The sequence below is a fragment of the Schistocerca piceifrons genome, chromosome X, assembly GCF_021461385.2.
Source record: "Schistocerca piceifrons isolate TAMUIC-IGC-003096 chromosome X, iqSchPice1.1, whole genome shotgun sequence".
Classification (NCBI taxonomy): domain Eukaryota; kingdom Metazoa; phylum Arthropoda; class Insecta; order Orthoptera; family Acrididae; genus Schistocerca; species Schistocerca piceifrons.
The window spans coordinates 755700684-755713240 of NC_060149.1; the positions used below are offsets into that span (position 1 = coordinate 755700684).

Here is a 12557-nt window from a genome sequence, read left to right on the forward strand (position 1 = left end):
GATGCGCTATGGAGTCAGCATAACGGTATCTCGCTCGTTGTGAACTTCCTAGACATTGGAACCACTCTTTCTCACTCAAGTAGCTTCCCAAATGAGGCACAGGCTGACTGCATCCCGTTCAGATCTTCCAGTCAACAAAACATCCTTGGCAGTGTCGGGAATTGAACCTGGGTCCTCCGCAGGGCAGTCAAATTTGCTGACCCACTAAGTTAAGTAGGCTATGTAAGGAGACAATTTTCGACATACGTTGCCTTCCAATGATAAGCATCACTTTTCACCATTCAGAAGCGTTCCTCTATTTATATTTTTCTTGTGGTCGTTACACTACCAGAAAGTTTAAATTTACAGTCCAGAGTAAAATTTGCGTCTATGTGCTTTACAAACCACTGAGTAGTTCTTGGCGTAGGATGCTTCCTGGCAATGCGTCCTATTCCGTTCGCATGTGAAGAGGATAGAGACTGTTTTTGCGAGTATACCTCCGTCCGAAACGTAATTTCTCTTTATCTTATTCTCAATAACGCTACGTGAGTTATAAAATGGAAAAATCGGGACTGTTACACAATCTGTCTCGAATAATGGTTGTCTAAGTTTACTCGGGGTTTCGTAAGAACGATATCGCCTTTCTTCGAAAGAAAAAGCTCCCTGACTATCTGCGTCTCAATTTCATAGGCATGTTTAACTTCCGTTTGTTCTGTGTGAACCTGTTATGATCCTAGCGACATCTTCTTCGAGATTTATTCTATTATTACCATCAAATACTGAAGCAGTAACCTGGCATAGCCCGAGCCAATATCCTACATGCGATCTCTTTAACAGATGCACTGAACTTTCTCGGAGACCTCCCAATAACATTAAGTCTTCCATTCGCTCGTACTACTGATTTAATGCGTTAGTTTCAATTTTAGTGCTAATGCTATAATCGGACTCAGCCGCGTTTTCTGTTCTTATTATTCTCATTATTCTGAATTAATCTAAAATTAAAGAGAGCTGTCATTCAGTACACTTAGTGAAAATACAAAGTCATTTTGGATATCCTTAAAATCGGTGCCTATACATTACTGTAGACGGCAGCGTCGTCTACCAACATCTAAGAGTGCTGCTGACCCTATCTGAAAAAAAAAAAAAACATTCGTGTATACTGAGAATATTAGCCGCCTTCGTGTACTACCAATAGAAAAGAAACACATACGTAGTTGTGACATTAAAGCAATGAACTATTGGTTGTACCACTGTTGATCAATGTGCGGTTTGTTTGGAGAGGATCAGGGATAACACAAAAAATCTAATACGAGCTAGACGAATCGATATTCAAACACAGTTCGTGCTGTTGGTAGCATTCCAGATGCAACAGTTCATAACAAGGACATCAGCTCCTTAAACACCCACGGAGGTAGTGCAGTACGAACGACACTGGGCTCGCATTTGGAAAGAGCGGGGTTCAGTAGCCCACCTGGTCGTCCGCATTTAGGTTCTTCGTGATTTTTCTGAATCACTTAAGCAACTGCCGTAATGGTTTCTTCGAAAAGGACACGGCCTATTTCATTCGTCATAGTTGTCCTATCCGAGTCTGTGTTCCGTCTCTAATCACATCGTCGTCGACAGTATCATGTTTGTGTTGTATGATGATAAGGGAAGGCAGAGGGTGAAACCCAATACCGACACATTGTCCACGCGTTTCGAATATCAGCAAGGGTACCGCCTGGCATGATCTCCCCTTCAGACGGACGGACCACTGTCAGAAGTCATGCATGCTCTCACTTCATAAGATACTGAGGAGAGGCTTGGAATTTAATCTAGGGCATTGGCGTAAGTCCGATGATCACGATTTTTACACTATTGTCTCTCCTCACATTGTTGTCCACATAATGGCGGCGAAAATTTCTTCCATCATCTGAATTCAGACACCTCCAAGTCGAGCGCCACCGCACAGGTATGCGTTAGCAGTCTCAGTTAGGAAAGCGGGCTTCCAGTTACTAAATTCCATTCGTTAAGTATAACTGAATGGTCTGCAGAATGTCAGTCTTAGTTTACCATAACCTCTTCACTAGACTCAAAAAACTCCCACCCACAATTTCATTTAGATAAGGGAATAGATGCAAGACAGAGGGTGGCAAATCTGATGAATGGAGAGGACTGTTGAGGTATGTGTTGAATTCTCCAAAATGTGTTCCTTCCAGAATATAAAACGAAATGTCAGACAGATAATTACGCTTAATATGCGGCCTGATTTCAAACGCCGTATATTATCTCGGAGGTAAACAGCAGCCGCGAAATCCTGCGTTGAGCGATCTAGCAGCCTCGTGACAGTTACTTTTAGTTTATGGTAGATTTTGTAATGAGGTTTCCTTATGGTGTTGCAATACTCTTGCTACTATACGACGTTCGGTACAGGCACAAGTGCTGGTTACAGTTTGATTTGCACATGTAGAGAGTGCAACACGATCGACTGAAGAAGCGAGATAAGTAAATAATAAATCCTAAGCCGGCCGGAGTGTCTGAGCGGTTCTAGGCGCTTCAGTCTGGAACCGAGCGACCGCTACGGTCGCAGGTTCGAATCCTGCGTCGGGCATGGATGTATGTGATGTCCTTAGGTCAGTTAGGTTTAAGTAGATTCTAGGCGCTACAGTCTGGAACCGCGCGACCGCTACGGTCGCAGGTTCGAATCCTGCCTCGGGCATGGATGTGTGTGATGTCCTTAGGTTAGTTAGGTTTAATTAGTTCGAAGTTCTAGGGGACTAATGACCTTAGAAGTTAAGTCCCATAGTGCTCAGAGCCATTTGATTTTTTTAAAAGTAGTTCTAAGTTCTAGGGGACTGATGACCTCAGATGTTAAGTCCCATAGTGCTCAGAGCCACTTGAACCATTTTATAAATTCTAAAGCAGCTACATTCATAGTAACATTGGATTCTGCACAAAAGTTAAGATGTAACTGACCGTTATATGCCAGTGGCGCATATGAACTTCCTGGTAGTCTATTCTGTATCTACGAAATAGCAGTACGATGGAGTGCCTATGTTACTCAGAAGTACGATACAATGAAGGAGCATTGCATCGTACTTCTGAATAAAGCAGGCACTGCTAATTTCACATTTATTCGCCAATTCCAGACCCTCGATTCCCAGTAATAAATATGTCCTTCCGACGGGAATACAGTCTACGTAACGTTCGAGTGCAGGTTGTGACACAAAGATGACGATATGTGGAGTTTGGGTCTGGCCATGATTTGTGCACGGATAACCGAAGCGGTTAAGGTGACCACTCGCATAAAGCGGGAATCTGGATCGGGTCCCGGCCCGGTACAGACTTTCATCGTCGTCATTCTAATATACAGGGAAAGGTGGTTCACATTCGCAGCTGCAAATACACTTCCTGTGTTCTACACTCATGCTCATAAATTAAGGATAATTGCAGAATGTGGTGCCACACAAGGCGATACTACACAAAACTGGCGCTAATAGCATAGGCACATAGGGAACACACACGACACAGATCTGTAAGTCCACGGTATTGGTGATACGTTGAGAAAACCGTCCCGAAACACATGTGCTACAAAACCGCCACTGTTTCCTGCTCATGTACCCCGACATAAACATGGGATATGATCACCATGCACACGTACACAGGCTGCACAACGGGTTGGCATACTCTGGATCAGGTGGTCGAGCAGCTGCTGGGGTATAGCCTCCCTGTCTTGCACCAGTGCCTGTCGGAGCTCCTGAAGTGTCGTTGGGATTTGAAGACGTGCAGCGACACGTCGACCGAGAGCATCCTAGACGTGCTCGATGGGGTTTAGGTCTGGAGAACAGGCAGGCCACTACATTCGCCTCATATCTTCTGTTTCAAGGTACTCCTCCACGATGGCAGCTCGGTGGGGCCGTGCGTTATCATCCATCAGCAGGAAGGTGGGACCCGGTGCACCCCTGAAAAGGCGGACATGCTGGTGCAAAATGACGTCCCGATGCACCTGACATGTTACAGTTCTTCTGTTAGACATGCAGGGGTGCACGTGCACCAATCATATTCCCACCCCACACCATCAAACCACGACCTCCATCCAGGTCCCTTTCAAGGACATTAAGGGGTTGGTATGTGGTTCCTGGTTCACGCCAGATGAAAACCCGGCGAGAATCACTGTTCAGACTATACCTGGAATCGCTCGTGAACATAACCAGGGACCACTGTTCCATTGACCATGTACTGTGCTCTTGACACCAGGTTTTACGGGCTCTCCTGTGACCAGGGGTCAGTGGAAAGCAGTCAGTGGAATGCACCTTGTAAGTCTCTGGGCGAATAAACCAAGTCTGCTCAGTCGTCTGTAGACTGTGTGTCTGGAGACAACTGTTCCAGTGGCTTCGGTAAGGTCCCCAGCAAGGCTACCTGCAGTACTCCGTGGCCGTCTGCGGGCACTAATGGTGAGATATCGGTCTTCTTGTGGTGTTGTGCACTGTGGACGTCCCGTACTGTAGCGCCTGGACACGTTTCCTGTCTGTTGGAATCGTTGCCCTAATCTTGAGATCACACTTTGTGGCACATGGAGGACCCGTGCTACGACCTGCTGTGTTTGACCAGCCTCCAGTCGTCCTAGTATTGTACCCCTCATAACGTCATCAATATGTGTTCTTTGAGCAATTTTCAACACACAGTCACCATTAGCACGTCTGAAAACGTCTGCACACTTACTCGCTGCACCGTACTCTGACATGCATCAACACACCTCTGCGTATGTGGACTGCTGCCAGCGCCACCGTGCGACGATCGCAGGTCAAATGCACCTCATGGCCATACCCCGAGGTGATTTAAACCCGCAAACCGCCCACCAGAGCGTTGTTTCACCATGTATCAGCATTATCCTTAATTTATGAGCATGAGTGTATATCTATTCGCGCAACTGAGCCTGACATTCGGCCGGGTGGCTGATGAGAGTGACTACCAAAGGGAAATACCTTTACGGTCTCCCATCCTGCAACGTGCCGAGTGTCAGCTAAAATTGCGCGAATAATATATACTCCACAGTCCATTGTACCGTTCATAGCGGAAGGCACTTTGTAGCTTCTTCCCATATTACGGATTCGCGCATGAAAAGGACGACAAATGTCCGTTTACCTCCGTAGGCGCTGTAATTTCTTCTCTCTCATTCTCATAGATCCTGCGAGCTATAATCTAGAGGCAGCAGAAGACTTGTTGCACAGTCCAGCTCAAATATTACTTTTCTAAATTTATCCACCAACATTTCTTGAACGGAATGTCGTTTTTCTTCCACAGATTCTCATTTAAGTCCCCTGAGCAAGTCTTGTACATTTTCGTATTGGCTATAGCTATGTGGTACTCGAGGACAGATCACACTTTTGTGAGATTTCTTTGACATATTCACCACACTATCCTAGAATTCTCCCAGCAAATCCGTCTGTCATTAGTCTTCTCTACTAATGATTTTGCGTTCTCATGCCGTTCTATATCGCTTCGTAGTTTCGCACCCAGATAGTTCTAGTGACTAGCTCCAGACGTTTACCACTAATGTTGTAATCGCACGCTGCCTAGTAGTTTTTCTGTGTTATGAGAACTGTCTTGCACAAATTGACATTTAACCCTTTGACTGCCAATGGGACGTATGTGTCCCACTATAGGTTACCAGAGAAGCAAGTGGAATTTGTTGCAGATTATTGCTGTGTATGAAAGTCTCACTGGTAAAGGGAAGTCTACTAATGGTTAGTAGAATTCTTATAATTACAGACTGCATCTGTAGCTTGTGCTGTCCCCAAGTTTCATTGTTAACCCTCGTCTCCGTATTGTCACATCGAATTAGTTCTCATCTGTAGATAGGCAACCCAATTACCGGATTCGCAAAGCGAGCTGCCTTTGCGCCTTCCCGGACATATCACGTCAACGAGTTGTACCCACCAATTGACGCTTGCCACATCTCAAACGAATCCCATATTACGAAGCCCGTATTGAGCCACAGTAGGAGTTACAAACTTGGGGAGATGCTGTGTGCACTGATGTGTGGTTCTTTTCAGTATGTCTTGTAGTTTTCGGATAGTCGTCTTGTGAAGCCCTGGAGGTACTTACGAATAATCCTGTATGTCCTACCCCGTCCCCCAACCCCCTTGGAAAATGAACGGCGCGAAATATTCTTTTCATATTGTTCTACATTTACATCTCCATCTACATGGATACTGTGTAAATCACATTTAAGTGCCTGGAAGAGCTTTCATCGAACCACCTTCACAAATCTCTTTTATTGCAATCTCGTATAGCGCGCGGAAGAAACGAACACCTATATATTTCCGTGCGACCTCTGATTTCCCTTATTTTATTATGGTGATCGTAGGTCAGCGTTAATAAAATATTTTAGCATTCGGGGGAGAATGTTGGTGACTGAAATTTCGTGAGAAGATTCCGCCGCAACAAAAAACGCCTTTGTTTTAATGATTTCGCGATAACACAAGACGTGCTGCCCTTCTTTGAACTTTTTCGATGTTCTCCGTCAATCCTATCTGGTATGGGTCCCACACCGCTCAGCAGTGTTCTAAAAGAGGACGGACAAGTGTAATGCAGGCAGTCTATTGAGTAGATCTGTTGCATCTTCTAAGTGTCCTTCCAATAAAACGCAGTCTTTGGTTAGCCTTCCCCACAATATTTTCTGTGTGTTCTTTCCAATTTAAGTTGTTCGTGATTGTAATTCCGAGGTGTTTCATTGAACTTACGGCTTTTAGATTTGACTGATTTATCGTGTAACCGAAATTTAACGGATTCTTTTCAGCACTCATGTGGATGACCTCGCACTTTTCGTTATTGAGAGTCAACTGACAATTTTCGCACCATACAGATATCTTTTCTAAATCGTTTTGCAATTTGTTTTGGTCTTCTGGTGACTTCACTGCTCGATAAACGAGAGGGTCATCTGCAAACAACCTAAGACGGCTGCTCAGATTGTCTCCCAAATCGTTTATATAGATAAACAACAGCAAAGGGCCTATAGCGCTACCGTGGGGAATGCCAGAAATCACTTCCAAAATTTTAAAGAATGTAGCAACCAGTCGCGGAAATATTGACCAATTCAGAAATCACTTCTGTTTTGCTCAATGACTTTCCGTGTATCACAACAAACTGCGACCTCTCTGACAGGAAATTTCGAATCCAGTCACATGTTGTTGTTGTTGTTGTGGTCTTCAGTCCTGAGACTGGTTTGATGCAGCTCTCCATGCTACTCTATCCTGTGCAACTTTCTTCATCTCCCAGTACCTACTGCAACCTACATCCTTCTGAATCTGCTTAGTGTATTCATCTCTTGGTCTCCCTCTACGATTTTTACCCTCCACGCTGCCCTCCAATGCCAAATTTGTGATCCCTTGATGCCTCAGAAGATGTCCTACTAACCGGTCCCTTCTACTCGTCAAGTTGTGCCACAAACTCCTCTTCTACCCAATTCTATTCAATACCTCCTCGTTAGTTGTGTGATCTACCCATCTAATCCTCAGCATTCTTCTGTAGCACCACATTTCGAAAGCTTCTATTCTCTTCCTGTCCAAACTATTTATTGTCCATGTTTCACTTCCATACATGGCTACACTCCATACAAATACTTTCAGAAACGACTTCCTGACACTTAAATCTATACTCGATGTTAACAAATTTCTCTTCTTCAGAAACGCTTTCCTTGCCATTGCCAGTCTACATTTTATATCTTCTCTACTTCGACCATCATCAGTTATGTTACTGCCCAAATAGCAAAACTCCTTTACTACTTTAAATGTCTTATTTCCTAATCTAATTCCCTCAGCATCACCCGACTTAATTCGACTACATTCCATTATCCTCGGCCGGCCGCGGTGGTCTAGTGGTTCTAGGCGCGCAGTCCGGAACCGCGGGACTGCTACGGTCGCAGGTTCGAATCCTGCCTCGGGCATGGATGTGTGTGATGTCCTTAGGTTAGTTAGGTTTAAGTAGTTCTAAGTTCTAGGGGACTGATGACCACAGAAGTTGAGTCCCATAATGCTCAGAGCCATTTTGAAGCATTATCCTCGTTTTGCTTTTGTTGATGTTCATCTTATATCCTCCTTTCAAGACACTGTCCATTCCGTTCAACTGCTCTTCCAAGTCCTTTGCTGTCTCTGACAGAATTACAATGTCATCGGCGAACCTCAAAGTTTTTATTTCTTCTCCATGGATTTTAATACCTACTCCGAATTTTTCTTTTGTTTCCTTTACTGCTTGTTCAATATACAGATTGAATACATTAGGAAGAGGCTACAGCACTGTCTCACTCCCTTCCCAATCACTGCTTCCCTTTCATGCCCCTCGACTCTTATAACTGCCATCTGGTTTCTGTACAAATTGTAAATATCCTTTCGCTCCCTGTATTTTACCCCTGCCACCTTTAGAATTTGAAAGAGAGTATTATCCAGTGACATAACGGAGACGAAATTGCATAAACCGCTTGTGTGGTACAGTGTAAAAAGACTTGCGGAAATCCAGAAAGATGGAATCAATTTGAAATCCCTTGTCAGTAGCTCTCAACACTTGTGACTAAGATATTAATTAAAATAACCATACATTAATGTTTTTGTAATAAAACTGGTAGTCCAAAGAGTTAGAAGGAACTGCCACTCAATACACCAAAGCCTAAATCGTTCTGCACTACCCGTGCAGCGTCAGCGAAACTGTCTGGGAGTGCCGGTGACCCTACCTGACAGATCTGTTTGGTTACAGTCTCTTTAACGTTTTGCAGTTTTTACGACACGATGAGAGCAGCTACTGTCCAATACGCTTGACAGGGCAGTTGGTGATTGCGAGGGCGCCGTGCATCGATTTGGCACGCCACTCCGTCCCACGTGATTGACGCGCGTCTCGGCCGAGGTTATTGGCGGCCAGGGAGGGAATCTGGTCTGGATAAGTCCAGTTTACATGGAGATATCAGTCGGCACACGCTGGCCTCTGACCCACAACTAGCGCTAACCGGTTGCCTGTTTTGCTGTCAGCTTTGGAGGCGCTCCCATGGACAGTTAGTGTCCTTCCAGCTCTGGCGCAGAGCAAACATGGGCTCCATCGTTCGTTGCTGTCATCCAGGTAATTAGACGCCCAGTTGCTCGCTTCTGCCGCACACTCTTTACTAAGTAATTCCTGTCACTCTCCATATTATCCCCAATGAACGTAATGGAAAATGTATCCTTAGCAAGTAAACAAAGCTCATTGCATTTTCATGTATCAATTACTTTCATATTCTTTAGACCAATTTGAAGTATGTTGTTTTCGTTTGTTGACTATAACAAAACAACACACCGCTATCTTTTTCTGGAAATAAACGGCTCTTTCACTGTGCTACATGTTTCGTATTTTTAACTCATTTTACAGAGTGTACTCATTCCAGAGCAAAAAAAAAAAAAAAAAAAAAAAGAATTGAAATATATTGTATTTGTTTAATGTAAGCTTCGAATCCAATAACGTAAGTAAAACTCAAACACTGTCAGCAATTGAGTGCCTCATTTATGGAAGAACATTGTTTAACCTATTAAATTGCAATTGTGTCAGTAACTGAGCATTAAAGAAATAAGTATTGATGACCTCTTTCTTAGAATATCAATCGTCAGTACATTAAGGTATGCAATATCTGCAACCATAGTTGTACTTCGAATGTGTTCAGTGTTTGCTTTTGTTCACAGATCTCATAAAATTACTTGTACCCCATGGCGTGAGACGTCGAAATGGAATATTTCAGTATGAATGAAACGAAACGTCTTCACTTTTAATTCGGGCAGTTTTACTACAACGATCTATGTAGAAAGACCAGCTTTACACTGTTGCATCGAGCAAAAACTTAAGAAATAAAACTGTTATTAGAGTCTCTATAATTATTTTCCATGATTGGCCTGTGGCTGTCACATGCATTTTATTTTGTTTGTGCAACAATAAAAACATAAAAATTAAAACATATTAGATCAAATATTTTTGTTGCATGTGATATTGTAATAAATACACGATATGAAAACCCTGTGTGTGTTTATTCTCTCTCCAGTACTAGGTTTAATTCTCGTCATTTTCCAATACAGAAAATGTTCAGAGTAACGCAATTCATGTTGTTAAAAATCCTTTTGATGCAATAAACAGCCTAAAAAATGGAGAGTCGTGTCCTGCATAATTTTCACCGTTAGAAAACAACGTTATGTGAAAATATATAATGTACGGTCAACTTGTTCTTGTAAATTGCTTACGTCTGCTGTGATCTTACATAACTGTCACAAATACAGACACTTTCTGTATCAGAAGAATTGGCAATTACCGTGAGCATTATATAAGACAAATAATATGTTGGTTTGTATTGAAATAGTAGTAATTTAAATTTAGTTAATATATTCCTGAAACTTCAGATTTTTTTGGATATAGGCTAAACACATTTGCATGAGCCGTTGTGTGTGTTCTAAATTGTTGCCAGTGGCTTGAATTGTTTGCGAAACATTGCTGAAAATTTTAGATGTTTCAGGAAAATCCAGAGTCCTAATCTTTTAACCAATTTTTAGTAAAACACGAATTAGCTTCCCCCGAAGTCAACTCTATTGTTACGTATGTTACCATCATCTTCTTCTATAAACATTTTCCATATTTGTGGTGTATTTAATGTTTTGTCGTAATATGAATTCATGTATTGTGTAGACACAGAAGGTATTTCAACTCAGAACTATGAGCGTCGACACATTTTTTACGCTCTCTCATCGATCGTCAAAGGTGTTTATAAGTAAAGAGGCAGTAAAAAATTAATGCCTTCATGGTCTCAAAACTAATCAGGTTCATCTGAATTATAATTTTTGGCCTTGTGTCCAAATGAGAAAACATTTCTATACCTTATAAGGTGGCTTCATAACAATGACTGTCAATGTACAGCGGCTTTTGGAGTGTGTTTGTAAAGTGAAGTAAGTACTATGCATCATAGCTGACCGGCCGAAATTTTAATGGTCTTTAATCTCCACAACAAAGAGGAAGTATAACAGATATTTTGTAAGCTTAATGACAGAACAAGTCACTATAAACTGTCTACTAGTTATTTAAAATAATTATGATAACAGTCGGACCTTTGATGAGGAAAGCTGCATAATGTTATGAAATCTGTAGAGACCAGAAGCACAGGTGAGCGTGCTTTACAGCCCAGCAGCCATCCTGCTCACTAACAAAAGAAAGAAAATATCCCCGTGAAATGCCAAGTAATTCTCGTAATGGTACCATTGTGGTGTGATGGGGTTTTCAGTACCTAATAACTACGACGTTAATGATGATTCAGTTGTTAAAAACCATTCAGAAGCGAAGCTCGCCCAAAATATTTGTTATTCAAGACAACAAGTTTCAACAGTCTTAGCTGTTACCTTCAGGTGTTAAACATTTTTTGTAGTAAAGCGTGTTCATTTTATGCTGAACCTCATGCACAAGATGTCAAGTGGATAAAACTCGGCACGTTATGAACGTTTGTCATCGCTGACAGTTGCACCTTGTACGCTATTTAAAGTGGATTCGCTCTGTTTAGTATGTGTCCAGCATACGTAAACATATGCGCTGTTGTGTACTGTATTTTTATCATGTAACAAGCATCTGTGAGCAGTATGTATATGGTCACGGCCCTTTCGACAAGGTGCTGTGTGTCTTTCAACATTTTAGCGATGACAGACGTTTAGAATGTGCCGAGTTTTATTCCACTTGACATCTTGTGCATGTGGCTCAGCATAAAACGAATATGTTTTACCACGAAAAAACTGTTCAAGACCTGAAGATGACAACTAAGACTGTTGAAACCGGTTGTCTTGAGTAAAAAATATTTTGTGCGATCTTGGCTTCTGAATGGTTTTTATCAATTAAAACAGATCACCCTTCAGCTCTCTCATGAGTTGTACAGTCAAAGAAAATGTCATAAATTCAGTTCCGTAGGATGATGGATAGCAGCAGGAGATTAACAACTCTGTCGACATCTATTTTTTTGGGGTTTTTTACTGTGATCCAACACATATTTTTCTGCCTAACTTTTTTTTAGTTTTCTGAAACACCTTCATAGTCTGTGGCAATAGGTGCTTAGTTTCTCTTGTGTTTACTACTTTCAGAAGCGAAAACTGTGAATACTTTAATGATCGAACTAACCAAACAACCACACAACTATCGTCGTGGAGTCCTTCAAACATTATCGAAGCCAAAGCGTATCCTGGAGCCCTTCCGAGATGAACAGCACTATTTGTTTTATTAAGACTAATACCCAAGTCAGTTTTATTGGATTATTTGCCGAGAGCAATGAGAGGTGTAATATAAAGAAAAATCTTGCCGTGGTGAATGTGGGTGCCAGGCTGAAACTTGTGGCAAGAATCCTTAGAAAGTTAAAGTCCTCCATGACAGAGATCGTTTAAAAACATTTGTTTAGCAGATTCTTACATGCTGTCTGTGTGCCTCGGATGTTTACCAAGTTGGTTAACTTAAGGAACTGATAAGATTCTAAGGAAACTCGCGGGACTCTGTAGTCTCAACAAACACCAATGAGAGACGCAAGGAGAAACAAACGATATTGCAGAGCGTGTGTTGGTCAGAAGTAC

The 12557-nt window shown here is 42.3% G+C and overlaps 1 protein-coding gene across 3 annotated transcripts in view; it reads left to right on the forward strand.

Annotated features, from left to right (window-relative positions):
• Positions 1–12557, forward strand: part of LOC124721837 (zinc finger protein GLIS2 homolog) — a 127306-nt gene that overhangs the window by 99922 nt on the left and 14827 nt on the right. Inside the window, exon 1 of one of the 3 annotated variants that reach the window (XM_047246964.1) lies at positions 8923–9066. The exons of the other annotated variants lie outside the window; for them this stretch is intronic. Coding sequence (XP_047102920.1) covers positions 9036–9066 — 31 coding nt within the window. The 5' untranslated portion in view covers positions 8923–9035. Of the gene's footprint in view, positions 1–8922; positions 9067–12557 lie in introns of those variants that run through there. 3 annotated transcript variants of the gene reach the window in all.